Source organism: Urocampus carinirostris, chromosome 2, assembly GCF_059441175.1.
Source record: "Urocampus carinirostris isolate Australia breed hairy pipefish chromosome 2, RoL_Ucar_1.0, whole genome shotgun sequence".
Classification (NCBI taxonomy): Eukaryota; Metazoa; Chordata; class Actinopteri; order Syngnathiformes; family Syngnathidae; genus Urocampus; species Urocampus carinirostris.
This window is the reverse complement of record NC_142350.1, coordinates 14,927,542-14,953,274: the sequence shown is the minus strand read 5'-3', so window position 1 is coordinate 14,953,274 and position 25,733 is coordinate 14,927,542. Positions and strand designations below refer to the sequence as shown.

At 40.7% G+C, this 25,733-nt stretch overlaps 1 protein-coding gene across 4 annotated transcripts; it reads right to left on the bottom strand.

Moving 5' to 3' along the window:
* Positions 1-2,832: 2,832 nt before the first annotated feature.
* LOC148371141 (chondroitin sulfate proteoglycan 5-like) lies at positions 2,833-24,206 on the bottom strand. Of its 4 annotated transcripts, none has more exons than XM_088329049.1 (7): positions 23,819-24,206; positions 18,070-18,814; positions 15,237-15,425; positions 13,153-13,315; positions 11,559-11,621; positions 7,267-7,407; positions 2,833-4,318 (listed from the first exon to the last, which is right to left on the bottom strand). In XM_088329049.1, exons 1-7 carry the CDS (start codon positions 23,886-23,888, stop codon positions 3,782-3,784), a joined length of 1,908 nt encoding a protein of 635 aa, XP_088185175.1. In that variant the 5' UTR covers positions 23,889-24,206; the 3' UTR covers positions 2,833-3,781. The 4 variants fall into 4 exon arrangements, with proteins under 4 accessions (XP_088185175.1, XP_088185177.1, XP_088185178.1 ...); XM_088329051.1 differs by having other exon boundaries at positions 13,237-13,315; XM_088329052.1 differs by lacking the exon at positions 11,559-11,621 and having other exon boundaries at positions 13,237-13,315.
* Positions 24,207-25,733: the final 1,527 nt, after the last annotated feature.

The following is a 25,733-nucleotide window of genomic DNA, read 5'->3' as shown; positions in this document are numbered from 1 at the left end:
AATAGTTATAGGTATGTTTCGGAATATACAGGGTTCCTACGGGTGCTTGAAATAATTTAAACTGCTTGCATAAGGGATTGAAAAGTGACTAATATTTGGGTGAAGTGCTTGTGAATGCTGGAAGTTGTTGCCAATGCTTCTCAACAAGTCTGCTTACAAATGACGCCAACACTGCTCCCTGGGGGCTTCTTTTGCTATTGCATTTCTTCTTGCCTCGTGGTAAACGGCAGCTGGCATTAGTTTGTATGGCATTGTCCTATAAGGCCTCATTCTTTCTACGGTTCTCGCCTAAGAAAACAGGTGCATATTACACCTAAAGAGGGCACTATGAAATAAGTGTTAATGCAAGGATTAGTTATATATTATGGACATCTATTTTGAGCCACGCAAAAAAATATGATAGTGTTTCCCAGTGGTAAATTGTTCTAGGAAGAACTTTCTGCAACTGAAAATGTAAGCTACATACTACTGTCAATTGTATCCAACACTTATATGGGAAGAGATGTGTCTCAAATGGTTCAGATCCACAAACATATTTGCGATTTACTCAAGATTCAAAATCATGTGTCTTGATTAATGCACACGCCTGATTAAGAATTGCATGTGTAAATCGCAGATATATTGGTGGATCCACAAATTCACATTGGATTTCTCCTTTTAATGGTACTGGAGATAGTAGCTACAAAAGTCCTTAAATGTGGTATCCGTAACTTGTTCTGCACCCTACCTACTTTCCTGGCTCAGTGAGAAAAAAAAACAATGAAGGGTCTCAGTTGGGCATTGTTAACATATATCTAATAGAGAACATGTTCTATTTTTATCTTTTTAAGGACACCTCAAAACATGGACCCCACCTTTAAAAAGTGCTTGAATTCGGCCATGAAAAAGGTTTATGAACCTTGAATATAAAACCCAAACAACACCCCCAAATATTGAAAATATATAAATTAGAAATTCAGGATTGGCTAGTAAGAATACCAGGTATTAGTATCTATCTTGATAAAAGTCAATTTTGAGGTAATTAAAAAACAACCATTCTTAAAGATATGAGGGATTTCTTTCTTTCTCTTTTTCTTCCCCTCCTCTCTCACTATTTCCCTTTTAATCTTCTCTCTCTCTCTCTCTCTCTCTCTCTCTCTCTCTCTCTCTCTCTCTCTCTCTCTCTCTCTCTCTCTCTCTCTCTCTCTCTCTCTCTCTTTCTTCCTTCCTCGCCCTGTTTCTCCCTTTCTCTCTTTCCTTGTTTCACACTCTCTTTTATTTTCCCTCTCTTTCAGTTATTTCTTTCTCTCTTTTTTTATTTCTCTTCAATCTACGAGTCCCGCCCCCGAGAGAATGTTTGTTCTATCGCGTGGCCCCTGTGTTAAAATGAGTTTGACACCCCTGACCTAGGCCCTTACTGCAGTGTGTTGTCATGGGGGTAGGACCTATTGTGAGATATTAGTTCACCAGTGTGCTTTACGGCGTGAGTCACTTCTGCCCAAATCATATCAGTGGATGGATTGAAGGAGAGTGGTCCACACATCCTTATTCCAACACACAATTTCCTCGTTTTACTAAAACCATGTGGGTAAAGCCTAAGCCACTTTAAATCAATATTGTTTTGTGGTGCCCGGGTAATCGGGGACTCGAGACAAATTGTGGTGTGAAATTATCAGAGATGATGACCTGGTATTGGGATTATACCAGCCCTTTTTATGTCACTAGAAATGAGAGGGGTATTGTCATTCAGGAAACAATACGTTAAGGAACAAATTATGTCGGTATTTGAAAGTAGTTAAAAAATATATCAGCCTTCTGGAGGTTAATGAATTAATATCGATAGTAAAATCGGGATCTGGCATTAAAATTGATTGCTTGGTCTCCGGATCGGTGTCAGGCTGAAAAAAACCTTCATTCGGTGAAAAAAAACATTGATTTTAATAATGGCAAGAATACATGAACTATCATACTGATGTTAATTTCTTATAAATATTCATAATCATTTGTATTTATTTTACTTAGCAGAATTCATACCTAGTAGCAGGGTTGGGTAGGGTTACTTTAACTGGATTACTTTCAATTACTTTTGGATTACTCCAATACCAAATATGCTAATAAAAGACAAAAGAAACTAAATATAAATAAAATTACTAAATTGCAGGCTTGGGGAGTAACGGAATACATGGAACGGCAAAAATGATGTTGGCAAGCTGTTTGGATTTATTTTCATTTTGTTTCTGTTGTATTTTATGTTAGTTTTGCCAAAGAGATCAAAGCCAGGAGAGAAAGCTTACCACGTGTTGTGAGTCATAATTGTATTCATATTTAGTTTCTATTGTCTTTTATTAGCATATTTGGTATTAGAGTAATCCAAAAGTAATTGAAAGTAATCCAGTTAAGGTAACGCTACCCAATCCTGTCTAGTAGTCGCCGCCATGTTTGTCTGCCATCATGCTGCTGCTACACTGTGCTCAATTGGCCCTGGTCTTCTTTCGCCTTAGACAATAAAGTCCCATCTTGTGTAAATATTACACAATGTACCTTTAGTATTAGCACAATTTATCAATTCACGTTTTTATTGTTTTGTTAAACCAAAAATATATACTTGAAATGACCCAAAAAATACCAGGAGAATTGTTCTTATTTTAGTAATTTTTTCTTCCAAAAAAATGTGCTCGATTAAAATAAGAACTAATATTTTTAGTTGTTGAAAAAAAAGATCTTTAATTTAATCAATGGTGGTAGAAACAATTTGCACATGAAAAGGGGAAAACTGCAAACCATGTTGCAATGCATATAATATCCACAAGATCGCAGCATAGTTCCTCTTTCAATTCAATAAAATGCCGCATATGTCATAATATCATCAATCATTTATTGGAAAATCAGAAAAGTACCAAAACATGAAACATTAATAATACAAAAATCGTACTGATAAAACTAGAACTACTTCCATAAAAATACTGACATTGGCACCAGATATTAGGACAGCTCCTTCACGCTCGATTTTGTCTTCTGTGAATGTCCAAGTTGCACTTTTTTACCTCAAATGTGGGGAGAATACGTTTAAATTCTATGAACCTAAATAAGGTTATAGCCCTAATGGACTGGCTATAATAGAGTCATCAAATTAGTTCAAGCATTTATTTCACACACTTGGTTTGATTTAGTGAAGAACTAAGACAACTAGTAGCATGACCTACAAGTAAACTCCTAGATTCAAATGTGCCACTAGTACATTTACGTTTTTGAGGAGACAGTGTGTATTATTTTGTGCCGCCCAGTGTTAAAAGACAAATTGTTAAGGAAAAACAGTACTGATTTCAGTGATAGGCAAAAATACATAAATTCTCATACATACAGTACGAGTAGGTTAAAAATGTGTGAGCACCCCTGACCTAGAGAAAGCTGATATTATTGTTGACCATCTTGCTGCTAGGGGATACCAAAAACCCCCAAAAGGCTTTGGAAAAAAGAACTAGAAGAAAAAAAAATGGAGATTCGGGTCACTTTGAGTCTCTGTGGTTTTAATTCTTCTTTGTGCTTTGTATGACTCGTTTTCTGCTTCACTAAACAATACAGCAATATCTAGTGGTCAAATAATACACACTGTCTCTTAAAACCACGCAAAAAATACCCCAATACCACACAGCCGATACTGTGATTTTTCCTCGGCGTTTCAGTGTGTGTGTTTTGGAAGTAATTACCCAGTAGCAGTCATTAGCATACTAACAGCAACAATTAGTTGAATGGATAAAACGCTGTAACGTTTTTATTTGCTTTTTTGTTTGTGGTGGAGTCACTAAAGTGGCGGTAAAGATCGAGTGCTGACTGGGCTGCACTTGGCCCCAGACGGCGAAGACAGATGAGTGAGATGCGGAGAGGAAGGTGAAGGACGGATATACCCCTCCTCTCTCTCCTCGCTGCAGTAATAAGAGCTAGACGGGCGAGCCCTGGGCGAGCGACGGACAGACGGAGGGGGGGAATAGCCCCCTGGGGCCGAGTGACGATTTGATATGGGGTGTCCACCGGGCGAGGGCTGCAGGAAGGGCGAGGAGTGGCGGGCAGAGAGGGGCTGGCGCTCACTGTTACGGTGATCCTTGGGAGATCTGGACCCGCTCCTTGAGGTTTTGGAGGATTTTGACCCACTCCTTGAGCTTTTGTGGGATTTGCCCGCCCGGTGGGAGGCGGGGCTTTGGGAATCGGCAATGGCAGCCGGGTCTTTGTCGTTGTTGTCGACTTTGTAGAGGAAGACGTCATACTGGAGGGGGGAGCTTTTCTCGGGGCGCAGCTTGGCATCTTTGGGGAGGAGGACCTCCAGACCGATTGTGACGCCGTCCTGGTGTAGAAATACGGCAAGTTTGCAGAAATCCAGGGGATATTCATTGGGAAGGGATGCCAAGCTATGCAGGTTTAGATAGGGTTAAAGCTATGGGGTCACATTTGAGTGCTAACACTACCTAAGGAAAAAAACATTTTTAAAAAAGTATATACCAGAAAAAAACCCTCTCACAGAGCTGGACTAGTAGATTAAAGAGATATAAAGAAAAAGAAAGGGGACAGGGGTGTGGGGGATAAGAGCAATGGAGGAAATTGCTAAAGAAAAGGGTATTGAGAAAGATAGGGAGAGAGAGAGACAGAGAGAGAGAGAGAAAAAGGGGGAGTAGAGTGGGACTGAGACCAGGGTGGAACGAAAGAGAACAAAAGAGGCAGCAAGAGTATGAGAGAAGAAGCAAAAGGGAACGAGAGAGAGCAAAAAAGTACAAGAGAGGGAGCAAAAAAGAATGAGGGAGCAAAATAGAGTGAAAGAGAACAGAAGAGCAAAAAGGTACAAGAGGAAGAGGATAAGAAAAAGACGATGAGAGAAGGAGAATGAGAGAGGAAGAGAGTGAGAAAGCAAGAAAGAGAAAATGAAAGAATTGGAGAAAGCAAGAGGGAGAGAGAGAGAGAGAGAGAGAGAGAGAGAGAGAGAGAGAGAGAAAATAAAAAAAAAGTGGGAAACAAAGAAAGAACTAGTATGTGTGTGTGAGAGAGAAAACAAGAAAGTGGGAGAGAAAGATAAAGAAAGAAACCAAAGAGAGAGATAAAGAAAAAGATATGAAAAGATACAAATATAGAACATAAGAGAGAGAAAGAAAAGGCAAAGTGAGAGAGTGAAAGACAAAAAGAGAAAGAGCGAGAAAAAGAATGAGCGACAAAGAGAGACGGGGTCAGGGATAGAAGAGAGAGAGAGAGAGAGAGAGAGAGAGAGAGAGAGAGAGAGAGAGGGATAGAAAGAGAGAGAGAGAGAGAGAGAGAGAGAAAGAGAGAGAGAGAAAGAGAGAAAGAGAGAGAGAGAGACAGAGAGCTGGATTCAAACCCTCGATCAGACTGACTGAGCCCACGACCAGCATGTTTGATACCCCTAATTTAGATTGTTAGTTTTCCTAAATATGTCAGCAATTTTGACTTATATCTTATAGCGTGTTTTAGAAATGCACGGTTTATGAATTTATTTGAATAACTTTAAAATTTGCATATTACGCACTCATTTATTTTTTGAATAAGAAGCAGATTTTCCCCATCTTTTGGGGGGGGTCACATAGGAATCTGCAGGTGTCCCTATTGTATGGTCAGGGCTAGTGTATATCAAACGCTCCTAATAAGCCCGGGGGACTGTCCATGGTGCTGAATTGGCACTTTGCGCTTGTGTGTGTGTGTGTGTGTGCGTGCGTGCGTGTGTGTATGCGCGTGCGTGCGATAGAGTAGCACAAAAAGAGGGGTCAGTGGAGCGTTGGGTTATTATTAGCGAGGGGAGCAGCTGGGCGGCCGTTAGCTTTGCGAGCAGACAAGCAGACAAAAGAGAGACGCCGCAGGGCGGGGGAAGTCGAGCAAAACACAAGGACACGTCGGATAAAGGGAAAAAAATATATATGTTTTCCCTCCGTAAATTGTAACGATAACCCTCCATATATAGCTCAAAAAAGTAAAAACATAACTTCAAGTATATGGAAAGAATCTTTGCAAAAAATAGAAAATAAAATAGAAGAAAAAATGTGCGGTTATGTTGCGATGAGTCTTTGTAGTTGGTATTCTTCCTGCTGCTCTTTTAGCACTCGGTTGCACTTCACAATACAGTGCCATCTATAGATCAAAACATACCCACTGTCCCTTAAGATAGTTGTTCTCAACTGGTGGGTCAGGAACCAAAAGTGGGTCATGGGCGCGTTTTCAGCGGGCCTTTAACTTGGAGTAAATTAGGCCCCAAAAAAAAAAACAACAACAATAATGTATGTTTAATTGGACTCCTTAACAGTACATGGTGATACTGCGAGTGGACGCTCATAGAAAGTGTTTAAAAGTAAATATTTTCACTATTAAGTGTGGGTTAACAATACCCAACAGAGTTCAAAGAGCCCCTGTGCTAAATTTGCCAACCCTGCACCCACATTCAAACAAATTCTTAAAGAAAAAAAAATGTTAGGTTTTAAAACTTTTTTAAAAAGAATATCAGCCTTTTTTGGAAGAGGGACTTGAATTACATATATCTGGTATCTGTATCTGGCAACAGAATCGAGGGGGGGGGGGGGGAGCAATAGCTTCGAGCAAACAAAAGAGAGATGCCTCAGGGTGAAGAAGACGAGCAAAACACAAGGACAAGTTTGATAGAATGAAAAAAGGATTTATTTTCCCCCCCACAATTTTTAACTATAACCCTCAATATATAGCCCGAAAAAGTACAAAATAACCTCAAGTACATAAAAGTATTAGAAATCACATTGAAAACCAAGACACAGCGTGTTTTAATATATAGATTCCCAAACGGGCTCGAGCAAATACTTCCACAACGCGTAACACTTATTTAGTAATGGCAAACATGAAAAACTTGCAAGCACATATCCACTTAAATTCCACTTTTTTCGCAAATATTTTCAGACATTCGGATTAACATCAATGCATGCGAAACGGGTGGGTGGGAAATGGTAAGGGGGGGTAGAACAGGAGAGAATTCATTGGCCGAAGACCAAGGCAGGAGTGAGGTGGGCATCAGAAGCGAAGGGAAAAGGTCAGTCGTTAGTTCGAAGAGGAAAGAAACGAGGCGGGGGCCACTATGAACTCCATGTAAACGTGTATCCTTTAATTCGGTGTGCTTACTTTCAAAAGGGCGGGGCTTCAGGATACACCGTGTGCTTTTCTTTTTTCTTCCTCTCCCCCCGTAAGGTATAAACAACTCACTCAAGTGCTCCGACATTTTCGTTTTTTTTTCTCTCTTTCTTTTTAGACCAAGTTGTTGTGGAGCACGTTTACCTCGGTGTTGTCGTCGGTGTTGGCGTGGTCGCGGACCACCGAGTTTGGACGGTTGTTCTCGTGTTTGGGGGAATGGGAGTTGAGGATGTTCATGGCGCCCTCTTCCTTAGCCGGGGGGTCCTCCTGCTTCCGGGGGTCGTCCTGTTGGGAAGTTCGCTTAGTTTTTAGCACAACTCAAACCGGATCGAGACCCTCGAAGAGGTTTTGTGTGTGTGTAGGTTTGGCGTGAAGTGCTTATTTAAATTGTTTATATACAGTGTTATATACAGTGCCTAGTGAGAACATTTCGTCATATTGCCAGATGTTAGGCTTCAAACTTAGAAGTAAAAAACAGAAAATGTTTTCTGAGACACAGTTGTGAATTGGAACCACATTCTTTCAACATTTTATATTCTATTCACAATGAAAAAAACTGAAAAGTAGGCGTGGCAAATATATTGGTGCCCTGTTCTCTCAGATCAGCCAATGATATACAAGATAGTTTTGTCTCATTTTTCTGTAATTAAAAAAAAAGCTTGTTTTTGTTTCATTTTCATTTTAAACATTATATATTTGGGTGTAATATCCATTAGCTAAAATCATGCTTGTTTTTTTAATTGTTATTTTTATTTTATTTTGCATCTTTCAAAGCGGTACGGCTAATGAGATGAGATCAAATAAAAAAAAATCACTCTGTTTCATTATTTTTCAAAATGTTTGGTTTATTTTTTTATTTGATAATTAAAGATATTTTGGTCCCTCAAATGTTTAGTTAAAAATGTTTTTTTATGTTCGTCTTTTTCAAAAACAAGAAAAATATGTCTAATTTTTGTACTTAACATAAATTGTTTCATTTTAGTTTATTTTTTATTTATTTGAAAAAAAAAGATTTGTTTTTCCTCCTTTTCAGTAGAGAAATACAAAACTATTTTTTTGAAAATGAAAAAAATATCAGTTTCGGTCTCATTTTCATGTCAAAATGTTTTTGTTCAAATTTTTTATGATCTAATGTTATAATTTATTTAATTTTAATTTTACAGCGATTGAAAACAGATATATTTTGGCCTAATTTCAAAATCACATAAATCAGCCATTTTTAACAGGGGTGTGTGGACTTTTTATGACCACCGTATATGCGCCTGAATTCACAACAAATAGTACGTTCATGTTGTTTTAATAGCTTTAATAAAATAGCTACATCTGCACATGCTAATGAGATCCAATGAAAGAAATCTGCTTTTATTATGTAAGAATATATGGAATGTGTGGGGGAAAAAAAGAATAATGGGGATGGAAATATATTATATTTTAGTGGTTTAAATCCTTTCTGTCAGTTTTATTCAAATGTGATTCATCGTTGTAGGGCAAAGTGATGTTCCAAAGACAGTTTAGGACAGTGTTTTTAAACCGGTGGGTCAGAGCCCAAAAAGTGGGTCGCAGACCCATTTTCAGTGGGTGACTGGCCTTTGCCCTGGCACAATAAGGCTTAGAGGAAGAAAAATGGAGGCTCAGTAGATGGCAATGACGCCAATCTCTTCTTCCCACTCACTCAGTCATTGTCATGCCAAATGTGTTTAAGAGGGACCACATCTCATTTGATTCTGATTTTGTTTGTTTCATTTCATTTTTCTGCCCATAATAATGGGTCCCAAGGAAGGTACAAGAGGAAGGAAAATCAAAAACGGCGACAATAACGATCGAGTTGAAGAGGAAATTGATTGGAAAATACAAAAATATTGTATCTTCCATTAAAATATTGCTTGGATGTACAGTAAATGGTTTAAAAAATGTTTTGTTTCTATCTTTTTTATCAGTATATTGATCTTCATTATCTACACAATTGAGTAATTATCAATGTTTAGAAACACGCTTTATTAATATTTTGAATTTATTTTAGTATGTGGCTATTTTTAAGCAGCTTTGTAGGGTCACTTATATGCAATGTAGGCTCATATCTGAGTATAGACGGACGGTACTTGAAGTCGTTTTGATGGTCAATTTTTTGTCTGTAGTTTAAATTGCACGATATTTTAATTTGAAAAATTTGAAATGTGGAATTTTTCTCTTGATTTTGGGTCATTAGCGTGGAATTGTGAGTCCTCAGGTCAGACCGGTTGATAACCACTGGTTTAGGATACTAGTTTCATTTTCATACTTGAAAATGATCATCCTGAAAACAAAAGTATAAAATTTGACCTGTGGCATTTAAACTGGCACAGCCCGTATGCCCGTCAGGCCTTTTTAGCCTCTCAATCTGACATTTAGAGCAACCATGAACTTGTCATTAACTGCTCGGAAATGCCGGCGCAGCACAATGTTCACTCCAGTTTGTTAGAATTACGAGTTGTGCTTAACTGTATTTGTCAACTCGTTCAGTTCGCCCATCGATCGCTGTGTCACAAACAGCTGAAGGTCACAATCAGATGAAGGTCACAAACAGCTGAAGGTCACAAGCCCAACCGGCGCTAAGTGGGCCACCATTGATTGGTCAAGTTGGCCCCGGCCGGGCGCTGCTTTATAAACAGGCTTGGGGAGTAACGGAATAAATGTAATGGACAGTGTTTGTACGGTTGCTCAAAAACCTTGAAAATGCTTGAATTTTAGTGTTGTTTCAAATTGGGATTGAAAAGGGCTTACACTTTTGGTTAAGTGCTTTTAGATACTTGAAATTGTTGCTATGTTCTCAATAAGTCTGCTTAGAAATGATGCTGATACTGCTCTCTGGTAGCTCCCCTTTGACATTGCATTTCTTTACCCTTCTGATTAAGGACAGCTGGCATTAGTTTGAATAGCATTGTCCTGTTGAGCGACTTTTCTATTCAATTATGTATGCATAATGTGCACTAAAAAACTGTAAATCTAAATCTCAGTGTTAGCAACGTTGTCTAGTTGCTTTGGCTTTATCCCTTAACCACTAGGGTCCCATTTCCAGTGGTGTGTCCTGGGCAAGTACAGCCTGGTGGCGCCCGTCCCTCTCCAGCCCAAAAAAATGTGTGTACCTGTTTGGTATTGAAATCAAAGTGACGAAACTATTACACATGTGAGTGTATCTACCTATCTATCTATCTATCTATCTATCTATCTATCTATCTATCTATCTACCTATCTATCTACCTATCTATCTATCTATCTATCTATCTATCTATCTATCTATCTATCTATCTATCTATCTATCTATCTATCTATCTATCTATCTATCTATCGATCGATCGATCTATCTATCTATCTATCTATCTATCTATCTATCTATCTATCTATCTATCTATCTATCTATCTATCTATCTATCTATCTATCTATCTATCTATCTATCTATCTATCTATCTATCTATCTATCTATCTATCTATCTATCTATCTATCTATCTATCTATCTATCTATCTATCTATCTATCTATCTATCTATCTATCTATCTATCTATCTATCTATCTATCTATCTATCTATCTATCTATCTATCTATCTATCTATCTATCTATCTATCTATCTATCTATCTATCTATCTATCTATCTATCTATCTATCTATCTATCTATCTATCTATCTATCTATCTATCCATCTATCTATCTATCTATCTATCTATCTATCTATCCATCCATCCATCCATCCATCCATCCATCCATCTATCTATCCATCTATCTATCTATCTATCTATCTATCTATCTATCTATCTATCTATCTATCTATCTATCTATCTATCTATCTATCTATCTATCTATCTATCTATCTATCTATCTATCTATCTATCTATCTATCTATCTATCTATCTATCTATCTATCTATCCTATTTATTATTATTTTTATACATATTATTTGGTTTGGTTTGTAACAGAGAGCATAGTGAAACAACATGTGGAGAAGTACAGGAGGATAGCTGAAACAAAGCTTTAGTATAGTTGTAACTGGAGGTGAAATCAAGGTATAGTTGTTTGACTTTACGGATGACTGACTCTCGCTCTCTCTGTTTCTATTATTATTATTATGAAGCTGTTTCTCGTGGGGTACATGTAGTGATATAGGTCTTCTTTGTCATCAAACGCAAACATTCCAATACAATTGTGGGGGCAGCACATGCATAAGCCATCTGCAAAGGTAAAGCAAGCCAGGGACCAATTGATTGCCAGGGGGGGTGGGCTACAGCAGCATGTGATTCATGACCCCGCTAGAATATGAACGCAGCTAGTTCCTGCAGCAAACAGCGAGATCAATGCAAGATGATGTCTGCAGGTTTGGAAATATAACAGCTGGGTGGGGCAAAGCAAAGCTTCGGGGGTGGAGCGGGATGTTGCAACCGACGCGGACATTCCACTCCGCTTACCTGGTAGTGGTTATAAGAGTTTCTGGGTTTAAATTCCCAAGTAAAGGTGGTTGACGGTGGCCTCTGAGGGAATCAGTGAGTGTGAAAAGCCATCAACTTTCATCCGAAAATACACTACCGCTTAGGCACAATCGTTAGAAGGAGTGCGTGCATATTTTGCTAAGCTTTTGTGAGCAGGCTAGATGAGGTAGACGTACAAGTATGGAACAGGCATGAAAATGGGTCGGTGGTTAAAAAGGTGAGATGGGTGTGGAAGAGATATGTTCCGGCAACCTTCACAACCCGACAAAATATTGATATCTTTATTATCTTGGCTGAATTTAGTCTCAAGTCGGTGGTATGAAAGCAGGTTAAATGGATGTGGGCTCAGCTACTGTGGAGATTTATTTTCTACAACGAGCCTGCCACTGACAAGGCTAACAACCAAGCTAAGGTTATCCCCAGAGATACATCTGGCACTACTACTGTCTATCGTGTAAAAAATGACTGGCTTTTATAGAGTTTCCTTGGACTTTCTTGAAATGTTGCATTATTGTAATTTTCCTGCATTGAAATATATACATGTAAGCCATACATACAGTAGACTGTTTGTTGGAACAGTCCTTTTATAGCCATTCATGTTGTAAATGTATTGCTGTCAGGCCATGTGCTTTATTGCTTTGTCCATTGTGAAATTACCATCAGAGCTTTGATTAATATGTTACATAATGTATATTATGTCTGTTTTTAAGATTCTAAAAAGTGATGCAAATAACGTTTTTGACAAGGGTAATATAGTATTATATATAGGTCGGATTCCCATTCAACTGTTCTTTGTCGAAGAGAGAGAAGTTTGTCCTTTATTAAGGATCAATGAAATTAAACCAGGAAAAAAAAACAATAACTAAAATTAGAATTGGCATACGTGCAACCAATTTGGCCAAAATGTACCAGCCAGACTAGTTCGATCTGCGCGTAATTAGCTAGCCTGGATTTCTATATTGCACTTTCCTGCAATACCCCCCTTGGCAATTCTGGGCATATATACTGCAACACACTGTGATTACTATTGTAACGTCACGTAGATCGACATGCAAAGAAATTAACAGAAAAAACTCACCAAATTAATCAGTAAAGTGTGTTGGCATTGTAGATCTTGATGAAGCCATTCCATGAACTGTTATGATCAATCTTAGGAATTAGCGTCCTTCTTGTGTATTTCCAATCTAATTTGTGTGTCATGATTTATGGGCAGCATTTGACCATTTTCCACCCCGATTGGCTAGAAATTCAGAAATTTGGGTGGATTCCTCTGTTGCTGTATCCTCCACGGGCGGTGATTTTTACTATTAACATAACAGTTGCACTGCTAGCCAGGCAACTACTCCCACCTACGCCTCAAACGCCCAGTTTATTCTCTGCGAAATCTAATGAATTCCCCTCCTCCCCTCAAAACATTTTCTCCTTGGATCTACACAATTCACATAGGTGACTTGGTTCAATTTCAGAATGATGAATTTTTCCAAAAGGTGATAGATTTCCATGCTTGATGTGTTTAGAAAGTTGGAGGAAGGGGGGATGAAAAGGAGTAAACAGGAGGAAAGGTGTGGCATACCTGACAGATAATGTTGTCATAGTACGCCAGGTTGTGAGTGTGAGCTTGGGGGACGGTCGGAGGAGAGTCGCAGAGTTTCCTTACGTTTGGCTGTGAGCCGTCGGCCGCCGTGGAAACAGAAAGGCCGTCGGTTTGGGGCTCCGTGCTCTGTGGGCGGTACTTACTGGAAAATAAAACACGGAAGTGACTTCTTTTAAAAATACAAAAGCTTTAAGTCTTGGGCGATTGGGAGATGTATCCTGTTATTTTATTGTTTTGTTGTTTGATCAATGAATACAATGACAGGAGAATGACACCTTTGCCAATTTCTTTTCCGCAAAATTACGCACAATACCCCGCCCCACCCCGGATTTTTAACATGTGTTCTGCAGGCGGCGCTCGCAGCAACAGTTGACCGAGGATAATGGATTGCGGAAGCACAAGTGCTAATCATTTTAGGCGGAAAGAACAGAAGAAGCTGCCACACATGACACACTCCACTCACAGGAATCGTCAAGTAGGGATAATGAATTACAGGCACAAACAGTTCCTTTTAGATGGGCCATGAGAGCAAGCTTCAGCAGCCCGAACCCCCCAAAAAGTGATCTGCCAGCTTTTGCACTCAGTAATAGTCAACCGGGGATAAATGTTTGCAGCCACAACCTTGCAGTTCATTTTAGGTGAGCCACAACGGCACGCCTCCTAAGAAAAGTGCCCTCTACCACTCCTCGCCTGCAGCAATATGGGATTGGGGATCATTGATCACGGTCACACGAGAGAATTTCATTTTAAGCAAGAATATAATAACACAGAATAAAAAGGGGAATCCAGGACTGACAAACATGAGTTCTGCAGGTCTTCGCTTACAGTAATACATGATTGGGATAGTGGATCACATCTGCACGAGTGCAGTTCACTTTTCATTGGACACGATGGCGAAAAGAGCCACCAGGTTCGAAATCAAATGTGCAATGCTGGGCCCCCTGAAGCAATATGTGATCTGGGATCATGGATCACGGCAACACGAGTGCAGGTCGTTTCAAGCAAGAATATGATAACGGATAAAAAAAGTTAAACCAGGCCTGACAAAAGTGAATTCTGCAGGTCTTCTCTTACAGCAATACGTGATTGGGAATGATGGATCACATCTTCATGAGTGCAGTTCACTTTTCATTGGACACGATGGCAAAAAAAAATACCAGGAAAAAAATGCTCTCCTGGCCCCCCTTGCAGCAATATGTGATTGGGGAACATGGATCACAACCGCACGAGTGCGGTTAATTTTGAGGAAGAATATAATATTGGAGAAAAAAAAAGTAACCCAACAAACATGAGTTCTGCGGGTCTTCGCTCACAGCAATATGTAAACAGGGATAATGGATCACATCTGTATGAGTGCAGCTCACTTTTCGTTGGACACGATGGCAAAAAAGAGCTGCCAGGTTCAAAATAAGATGTGCTCTGCTGGCCCCCCTTGCAGCAATATGCGATCGGGGATCATAAATCACCGCAACACGAGTGCAGTTCATTTTAAGCAAGAATATGATAACAGAGAATAAAAGTAACCCAGGCCCGACAAACATGAATTTTGAGGGTCTTCCCTCATAGCAATATGTGATCAGGGATAATGTATAACGTCTTCACAAGTGCAGTTCACTTTTCATTTGACACAGTGGCAAAAAAAACACAAGGTTTGAAAAAATAGGTGCTAAACTGGCCTCCGCTTGCAGCAATATGCGACCGGGGATTATCGATCACAGCCACATGAGTGCAGTTCATTTTTTTGGTGGGGAAAAAAATGGCAAAAAGAGCCACCCGGTCCAACAAAAATGCGCTGTGCTGGCCCCTGTTCTCAGAAATATGTGTTTTGGAATCATTGATCGCAGCCGCAGGAGTGCAGTTTACTTTTTTATTAGACAGAATAGCGAAAAAAGAGCTGCCATGCCAGAGAAAAATGGGCTGTGCCGGCCCATGCTCGCAGCGATATACGATCGTGGATAACGGATCGTGGAATATTCTTTGACCCATGGTGCACTGAGCCCGATTACAGAAAAACACAATTAGGCTCCTGAAAAACACATTTGTTTCTTTTTAGTGTCACCCACCTTCGTTTACGAAGCTGCTTGTTCTCGTTCTTCAGGCGATGAAGCCTTTTGGCAAAGAAGACGACGATCATAAAGAGGAGGAGCAATGTCACAGAGGCCACGCCCACAACGGCGCTCATCACCTGGAATTCGGTAACGGCCCAATCGCAACGTGTGCCTTTGTTCCAGATGTAGTCCTGCACGTTGCACCTGAATGCACAATCAGAAAATACAGTGCCTTGCAAAAGGATTGCCCCCTCCCAAAAACCTTTTGACGTATTACCATATTTCAGGCTTTGAACTAATAGATCAGAAAAACGATTTCAAAGAAACAACAACATGTGAGACACAATCGTGAAAAGAAAGCTAATTTATCCAACATTTTATATTGTGCGAACAGATGAAAAATTTAAAAATAGGCGTTGCAAAAATATTGGCCATCTTTGAGTTAATATTTTGTATGACGTCCTTTTGCTGTGATTGCAGCCAGACTTACAGAACTTGCCACAAATGCTCTCTCTAAAGGATTGTGGGCAGGACTTTGGCTTAGCCATTCTAACACCTTTATATTGTTATTTTTAAACTATTTCATTGTAGATTTTGCTTTATGTTTAGGGCCGTTGTCTTGTTGGAAGTGAAGGTTGGAATAAAATTATAGAAAAAGAAAGCAAAAAAGGAACATTGAGGAAAAAATGAAAAAAGTAAATACATAAAAAATGAATTTCTGAGAAAAAGGCAAAACAATGAAAAATGCAATTTTCTCTCTTTCTTTTCATGTTTTTCTTTTTCTCTTTTTATTTTTATTTTCTAAGTTTTACTTTTTATTTTTGTTTTCATTTATCTCTTCTCTTTTTTCTTTTTAGGTCCTTTTTTCCTTTCTTATTTCTCTTCTTTTCAAAAATAATAAGGTGCGTAGTGGTCACTTTGAGACTCCATATTTTTTCTCCTTCCTTTGTGCTTTTAGCACTCGTTTCCAGTGGCTGTCCCTTCAACTTTCATATTAAGGCGGGGGCCCCGAACAATTATCCTGGAGGCCGCAATTGACCCTTTGGCTGCGAGTTTTAGACCCCTGCTTTAGAGGGATGCTCTTTCCGTTCTGATAATATTGCTTGCGCTGTATGTGTAAATGCTGTGTAATCTTTTTGTATCCCATTCCTGCTTTGAACCAGATCTACCTGGTGTGTTCTCTGGGCTTCATAATGCTTTATGTTCTCCGGTGTCTCCTTTCACAGACCTCTGAGCCCCTTCACAGAGCAAGTGCATTTACACTGAGAATTAATGCATTCGTTTGGGTCCATGATGGGTCATTCCAAAGTCATCAGGGAACTTTTGGTGTCAGTTGGCTAAGCTGAGAGAACCAGAGGCCAATATTTTTGCAAGACCTACTTTTCAGTCTTTTCATGGTAAAAAAAAACGTTGACATAATTTGGTTCCACTTCACATGTCGTTGATTCTTAAAAAATATTTGAATCGTTTTAGCTTTAAGTTTGAAGCCTGAAATGTGGCAAAAAGTTCTTCGGGGGTCAATACTGCTGCTAGGCACTGTACATTTAAAGACGCAGGTACAAAACGTGACTTCATTCCAAACAATAAGATGTTTAGTTTCAATGTTTAGTGACATCTTTTTAGCATTAAGAGAGGCTGATATTTTCCTGAGGTCCTTTGCCAAAGCTGGGATTCTCCCCGCAGCCTGACGCTTAATGAGCTCAAAGGATCAGTGGATGTGGATGTGCGTTTGCATACGTGCAACAGATTCATTGCATGCTTGCAAACACGCCTACTGGGGGAGATTTTGTGGCTTGTAGTCCGTCAAAAACACGAACCAAATCAATGTTTTTTTCCCAAAATTATTGCAGATTTTAAATGCTTTCATTTTGATATACCGTGCGCTTTTACACATAAAAATTGATTTAGGAGTTTACGCTATCTACTACACTCTATTCTTAAGAATCACCATACTCCCAAAGGCACAAGCAGTATTTAGCTACCGCAGGAGTGTCAAGCGTGTGGCCCGCGGGCCGGATTGGGCCCGCCAAAGGGATTGTCTTATGAAGCATCATTGCCCTTTAAAAGGGCTCTATGAAATGTGAAAAAGTGCAAGATTTGCATATCAGTTATTGACATTTAATGTGGGCCGTGCAAAATATTAAGCTAGCGTTTCCCTGTGGGAAATTGTAATGCGAAAAACTTCCCGCAACTGAAAATGTTTGCTACATATTACTGTCATTTTTACCTGACTCATATATAGGAAAGATTCGTCTCAAAAACAACACACACAAGATTAGAAATTGTATATGCGAATCACGGATACATATGATTTACACCAGATTGGATAAACCTGGAAAATAGGCTTTGAAAGTCATAAAAAAGAGCTTGAATTGGGGCGGGAAAAAGGTGTTATGTCGTTACTATGTTATTACAAGGTTGTTATTCTTTGAAGTCGGGTCAAAATATATTGCTTTGTGGGTATGATTAGAGAAAGATTTAGGCTGTGGTTGGGCCCTGTAACAGAAATGGTAGCTCAAATAGTTAAATGTCGGCATCGCACTCACAGGGTTGTGGGTTCCCTCCCCAGTCACTATATAGTGAATCTTGCAATGATCGCAACAAGGCTTTAGGGCTAGGACCTTAGCTTGGCCTTTTGGCTGAGAGTAAGAGTCCCGGCTCCTAGGCTTTGTAGCGTATTATGAACTGACCGATAACGGATAATGGATAATTAATAACGAAGATAGAACAATAACCCTTAAAAACCCCAAACCCCCAGTCGCTCTTCTGTGTTAACCATTTAGCATTCTGTCACTTTTTATGATACATTTATGATTTTCCCGTGGAAAAGTATGTGTAATGACGATACCTGCAGAAAGCTCCCACGCCCGCCACCACTGTGCACACGCCTTCGTTCAAGCAGAAATTGGGTTCAACGTCGCACTGAGATACGCAAATCCCGGGTCCGGATCGCACGAAACCCAGCCGACACCCGTCGCTCCCCATGGCGCCGCCCATGCTCAAGTCTCGGTCTCGTCCCAGACCCGGTTTGGCCTGGGCAGGTAAGACGGGCGTGGTTTCCACAGGCGGTTTGGAGGTAACCGGACGGACGGGTGCGCCGGCCAATAGGGGATTCTCGTCCTCCATGTCGGGCGGGGGCGAAGGGGAGGGCTCGGGTTCTTGGGCGGGGGCCGAGGCCGAAAGGTCGTCGTCCGGGGACAGGTAGTCGTAAAAGTCGGATAGCGTCCAGGCTGTTGGGTTGCTTCCTTTTTGCTTTTGGGGCCTGGGGAGTTTAGCAGCCGGGCGATCGATATCAGCCGCTATCAACTCCGGCGCCGGGCTGTGAAATTCCACGGTGATGATATCGTCAGACATGGGGTTCCCAGGCTGATCAGGTCCCGCCCCGCCGGCGGTTAACTCCTCCCCCGCCGGGTCGCTTTCGAGACGGACGTGTTTGTGGGGGCGGTGATGTTTGGAGAAAGGGGCGGTCCTTGCTTGGATCAGGTGGTCTCGCTCCGCTGAATCATCGCTTAGTACCATCCTAGCGCTCGAGGCTTCCCGGTGGATGGACGATTGGTTACGGTGGTGATGACGCCTGGCCATTGAATGCCTCCCTGTCAATCAAAAGCATGGGACCAATTAGGCCTTTCTAGAATAACGTATCACTGGGAGTACCACAAGGCTCTATCCTTCGTCACCTTTTCTTTTCGCGGAAATGTAATGGTATTAACTTGATTTGAGGGAACGAGCCCAAAGCTAACCTGGAATTTTATATTTTGTATGTGAGAACTCAGGGGGAGGAAGGTTGATTTTGGAGGTGTGATTTCGGCTGACTCCGCAACTCTCGACGAGCCTACCAAAATGGTCAGCGGGGGAGAAGCCCTGCCTGAACCCGTATGTAATGATTAACATTTTAGACCCGATCCGATCCAGATTCTAGGGCCGGGTTCGGGCCTGAGATACTAACTTTAACTAGTAATCGGTCTATAGTCACCTGGTGTTAAGTATGGAAACCCAACAGTGCCAAAATTATATAAATAAAAGCGACCTTTTAAAGTTATTGTTTCTTAAATACAAAAATGAAAATAGATAAATAACTAATATGACAATACACTAAATTATAATAGATTCATAATAAAAATGACCTCATCAAATTGAATTCTTTTATATGGACACACAATTTTATCACCCGGTATGGGTTTGCATTCAATCTACTTATTTGAGATAGGTCATCTAAAAAAAGGAAAGACAGAAGAGAATTTTATGTTCCTAAATGTAATGTAACAACATCGATGTGTGCTATCGGTATCGATGATCACACAAAGACATCTGATAAAGACCAAAAAAAAAAAAATCCAGTTTTTCGGAACTCGATCTATTCCAAAATCCTGTTTTAAAGGTCAAAGGTCAAACGATTTTCTTAAAATGGCAGCCAAAAGACGAGTTGAAGACTGCCGTGTCATCAAAGTGTGACGCTGCAGGATTAGACACACTGAATGACTGACTAATATGCCCTAGTGACCAAGACTGGATTACGTAGATTAGGATTGAGGAGTGTAGTTTATAGGCTGCCTTTTTGGGTAAACATACTCACACACACACAAAAACATACAGATGTGCCTTGCAAAAGTATTGCTATAATATTCCTCACCACACACACACCTACTTTTGCAATTTATTATGATAACTACATGCCTTATTCTAAAAATATTCTTTAAAAAATTAAAATTTTATCTAAGAATAAACAGCATGTGAGACACAATCGATAACATAAAATAATAACATTTTATATTGTGCCTATAAATAAAACATTGAAAAGTAGGCATTGCAAAAATATTGCCCCCCTTTGAATTAATACTTTGTACAACCTCCTTTTGCTGCCATAACAGCCACAAGTCATTTTGAGTATGTCTCTTGTTTGACGGTAGGGATGATGTTTTCAGGGTGATTTGCAGGGTTACTCTTACACCAAGTCTTTTTATGGTGGTCTGTATACTGTAGGTTTGCACATCTTGAAACAGACTATTTTCCCATTCTTCCTTACAAAACATCTTAAGATCCTTAAGGTTTGATGGTGATCATTTGGGCACAGCATTTTTCTGATCTTTCCACAAATGCTCTATCGGATTGAGGTCTGGACTTTGGTTTGGCCATTCTAACACCCTAATTTTGTTGGTTTTAAATCATTCTATTGTAGATATTGCATTATATTTTTGGTCGTTGTCCAGTTGGAAGGTGAAACTGAGCCCCGTTCTCGGGTCTCTTGCTGACTTGAAAAGATTTTCTGCCAGAATCGCTCCATCTATCTTCACATAAACTCTAACGATCTTCACAGACTCTGCTGAAGAAAAGCAACTGCAGATCATGATGCTGCCACTATCATTTTTCTCAATGGGGATGGTCTTTTCAGGGTGATGTGCAGTGTTACCCCTACGTCCAACAGAACACTTTGCATTGAACCCAAAGAGTACAATTTTTGCTCTTATCTGACCAGAGAACCTTGTTCCACGTGTTTTTTGTGCCTTCCATGTGGCTTCTTGCCTTTTTATGGTATTCTTTCACAAGGGGCTTCCTTTTTGCCACTCTTCCATAAAGGGCAGTTTTACAACTTATATTTGTCTTATGCACAGATCGTCCCATCTCAGGCGGCCATCCAATGTGATCATGGGCCTTTTGGGCTCACCTCTTATTAGTTTTCTCCTTGTTTGGGCTGAAGGTTTTAAGGGACAGCCAGTTCTTTGTAAGTTTGCAGTGGTTTAATGCTCTCTCCATTTTAACAATATTGCTCGCACAGTGCTCGAGGAGATGTGTAAATGTTACAAAATCGGATGCATCCCATTCCTGCTTTGAAATTTTCCACAATTTTATCATGGACCTGCCTGGTGTGTTCTATGGTCTTCAAAAAGCTGTCTGTCTCCTTTCACAGACCTCTGAGCCCGTCGTAGAGCAGGTGCATTTGAAGTGAGACTTAATGACACACAGGTACACTCTGTCATTTCCATTGGATCATTCAGAAATCTCCAAGGAACCTCTGGAGTATGTTGCATGAGCTGAGAGAAGTGGGGGCCTATATTTTTGCAACGCTTACTTTTTAGTTTTTGAGTTGTAAATATAATATCAAATGTTATAAAATTAAATTTGGTTCCACTTTAAGATTAAGTCTCATTTGTTGTTGATTTTTTGAAAATCTTTGCAGATTTGTATCTTTAAGTTTTAAGTTTATAATGTGGCAATATGAAAAAAAGGTCTTTCGCAAGGCACTCAAGATCGTGTCGGTAAGGGCTAGTAGAAATATACTTTAATTTACGATGGACTATTTAGTGGCTCAGGGTTCTTGGGTAAATGTCAGTTGTTTTGAAAGAAACAAAGGAATATTTTAATGACATTTGCGATGATGTTCCTGTTTGATTGAACCAAAAAGAGAAATTCGGCCCCGCCCCCCCACCTCATTACCCGCCTAGCTCAATCCGGCACTTGGCAGGACGTCTGTCCGTCAATCCGTCCTGGCCCCTATTGAAACTGCGGCTTTTTGTCCATTCAGCGCCTATTTAAGAACGTCCAGGCACGAAACCTTAGTGGTGACCGGAGCATGAGAGTCTCTCACACACACATCCAGCTCTCACACACACCACGGTTGCCATGGCGAGATGCAAAGAGGTGGCAGGTTGAAAGGACTAAAACAGAGAATCCAGTGTTCGCTGTCGCTGCTCTTGTTTTTTGAATCAATCAGTCAGCTTTAAACCAAGTGATGCCTGCCAACTTCAGCTCCTGGAAATCCAAAAGAATCACCCCTAAAATAAGGCAAAACCACACAGAACCGATTACGATGGACTATTGGGACTCAAACGTCCCATCCTGTCGCAATCACTGAACGCAACATGGACAAATTGAACGGCTTCACAAACGGATTCCCTGCTTCGAAACGGCCTTGGGCCGCCGCACCCGTTTCACCTTCTGGTCGCCATGGTAACGCGTTTGACTGGGGGATGCTGCCTTCTCATACACTCGCAGACGACGTCGCCTCGCCAGAGGTTGAGAATTTTTATGAGGCGGCAAAAAATAAAAATAACCACGCTACCGGGTCTATGAATCACTAAAACCACCATTCTACCCTAATGACAAGTTGTGACCCAAATCAAGAAATAAATTCCACTTCTTAAATGAATGAAAGGATTGCGCAGTTTGAAGCAGAGACAATAGAATATTTTCTTTTCGTCTTCCCAAAAAACAATATGACCATCAAAAATATAACGTATTATATATACTTATATATTAGCCCTACATCGCATATAATCGACCCTCTGAAACTAATACTGAAATGCCGAGGGCTTTGCTGTTTTGTGTACTCCAAGCCATCTTTGCTTTTATGTAAATGTTAATAGTTTTACCAAAGGGCTTTACAATGTGCTTCACACTTACCCATTGACACCCACTCACATACCGGTAGCATTGTCCGCCATGCAAGGCAACTACCTGACTATCGGGGACATTAGGGATTCAGTGTCTTGCCCAAGGACACTTCGACATATAACACGAAGGCATCTTTCATTGATCGGACCCAGTTAGCCTCCCGTTGGTGGCTCTCCATGTGTTTTTTTTTGTTTTTTGCGAGTTAACCCCTTTTTGGCTGCCCGCTTTTTGTTGTCCCATTAGTGCATCCGCTTGTGACGCAGTATCCACAAAAAATAGCAACACCTAGCTTCAAACACTCATCAGGGTTAGCAGAGGTGCTTGAAATCCTTGAAAATTGAATTTGAATTGTCGCCATGTTTCCCTACAAGTCTAATTAAAAACGACGCCGAAGCTGCTCTCTGGTGACTTTGTTTTTCCATTGCATTTTTTTCCCTTGTGATTAATGGCAGCTGGCATTAGTTTGTACGGCATTGTCCTATGAAGCATCACCGCCCCTACGGGGGGCTTACAAGAAGACAGGTGCCTGGATTCTTCCTTATAATGGTACTGGAGAATTTGGAAAACCCTTAAAAAGTACTTGAATTTGGCCCTGAAAAACGTATGTGAACCCTGACTCACAACCTCTTCGACTATCACGTAAAACAATATGGTGACTGGGTTGTTAGAGTGCTACAGTCCTCCGATGACGTCACAGGTCGAGATAACAAAGACAAGACATGTTATCTTCAAAATGCATAATCTGGGAAAATAATTGGAATATACACATGAAATATGTATACATTTTATGCAAATACATGTACTATTTCCTCTTATTTTGCATGTTAAAGGATTTAGGATTACCTTTAACATTTAGGAGGAGGTGGGATGAAAGGTGGGGGAATGCTCGTGCACGTGGAGGGTCGCAGAGGTTCACGCGCACGAGCTGCCTGTTGCTGGGCAGCGGCTGCAAGCTCATTTTCCTCCTTAAATACACCTTTATCCTATAAAATGTATCCCTTCACATCTTTCCATATGCAAATGAGATGAAAACCTGCAGAATTTCAATTAACCTCCGAGATCCTATTTAAGCATGACATCATCATTTCGATACAATACCAAATCGGATCCTTCGATTCGGATTCACGCTTTCCTACCCAAATTCTAATTCATGCACGCGCACTCGCAATGGGTGTGACGTTTTTTTCCACGCATGCAGTTCTCCTTACCGTGAGCGGGGATTAGAAGCAAAGAAATGGCGAGCAGAACCTGCCAGGTCCCAAAGCGTGTGCGTGCCATGCCGGCCCTATTTCTTCCTAAACTCTCCTTCTTATCTTCAAACGAGTGGGAGATGACGTCATTCAACAGCTTTGGTTGGGTTCCATGACGCGCCGAACTGAGCCGGTTCCGTTATTGCCGAACGCACCTTCGGCGCGCGCTCTCGTGTCGTAGTAAAGGCGCGCGCCCGGTTTAATGAGCCGGTGGGGAGACGCAAAAAAATGCTCCGCGTGCGTCCCCGTGTGGCGATGCGCGTGCGCGGGGGAATTGCTAGGTTGACGTGGGTTAAGAGGTGACAAAATAAAAGCGTGCGTGTGCGTAATGCTCTACTGTTTTAGTGTGTGAAATAGACAATAGCACAAAGGGTGTCGAAATCAAGAGAGAGAAAGACGGAGAGAGAAAGAAAGAGCGATAGAAAGGCAGAGAAAGGGAGGAAGGATGAAACAAATGAAAGGAGCAAAAGAAAAGGAGAAAGAGAGAGAGAAAGGAAAATGAAAAAAAGAAGAGAGAAAGAACCTAATAAACATAATGCGGAACCTATTTACTCACAGCAAGACAGAGTATGTGAAATAAAAACAAAGATAATTTGTATAATCAAGTTTGTAAACTCCTTAAAAATGCAGACTATACATACATACATACTATTATGTTAATAATAATGGTTATAGGTTTAAAGGTTGGGTGCCTAGTTCTAGGTGTCCTTAAGAAATTTAAAGTAGAATATTTTGCATTCTTTAGGTACGTGTTAACAATGCCCCGCGCTCAGTTAAGTTGACTGGGGCTAATGGACTGCGGCTAAAACAGTGCCGTTCATTTTAGATGAGCCACAATGGCATGATTTAGAAGCCTGAACTGAAAAAAAAAAAACTCTGATGGCCCCTCCTCTCAGAAATAGTCAAATGGGAATAATGGATTGTGGCCACAACTGTGCATTTCATTTTAGTCAGGTGTGATTAGCACATCTCCCGTCAAGAGTGCCTTATGTCAGTTCTCGCTTGCAACAGTATGGTTTTGGGGATAATGGATTGCTGCCGCGCAAGTGCAGTATAATTTTTAGGCAGAAATAACGCCAAAAAACAGACCCATGTCTTGACAAAAGTGCGCTCTAACATTGTGGATAATGGATCACGGCCACACGAATGAAGTTCATTTTGGGCAGAAATGATGCCAAAAAAACATCCATCTGGCCCGATAAAAAATGCGCTCTGTCAGTCCCTGCTTGCAGTCAAATGCAATTGGAGAGAACGGATTTCAGCCGCAGAAGTGCAGTTCGTTTTAGGCAAAAATACAGCCAGTAAAAATAGCCGCCTCGCTTGACAAATGTGCGCTCTGTCGCTGTTACTTGCAGTAATATGCAATTGGGGGAAATGAATCACGGCCGCACAAGAGTAGTTTGTTGTAGGCGTAAATAATGCCCCCCAAAACAGCTGCCAGTCTTGACAAAAGTGCCCTCTATCTTCCTCATATGCAGTCATTTGCAATTGGGGATAAATGATCACTGCCGCATGAGTGCAGTTTATTTTAGCGGGAGAAAACGGCAAAAAACAGCCACCTAGCCTGACAAACGTGCACGCTGTAGTCCCCGCTTTTATTAATATGCAATTCGGGATAATGGATCGCGGCCGCATGAGTGCAGTTGATTTTAGGCGGAGAAAATGGCAAAAAAAAACGCCGCCTGGCCTGACAAATGTGCGCCTCGTCGTCCCCGCTTTTAGTAATATGCAATTAGGCAGTGTTCTCGTTTGCCCGCGTCCCTGCGTCGCAGACGCATCATTTTTGCTGGGGACGCATAGTGTCAGATCAACGTGCGTCCCCGGGACGCAACTTTTTTGACACAAAATTGTCATCATTACCCGATTACATTTT

What these genes read in the sequence shown, in the direction of transcription:
- LOC148371141 (XM_088329049.1), bottom strand. Translation starts at nt 23,888, where the DNA reads ATGGCACGCACACGCTTTGGGACCTGGCAGGTTCTGCTCGCCATTTCT. An exon ending in AAGCAGCTTCGTAAACGAAG is followed by an intron (nt 13,316 to 15,236) that starts GTGGGTGACACT and finishes TTTATTTTCCAG; the next exon opens with TAAGTACCGCCCACAGAGCA. An exon ending in ACACCGACGACAACACCGAG is followed by an intron (nt 4,319 to 7,266) that starts GTAAACGTGCTC and finishes TTTCTACACCAG; the next exon opens with GACGGCGTCACAATCGGTCT.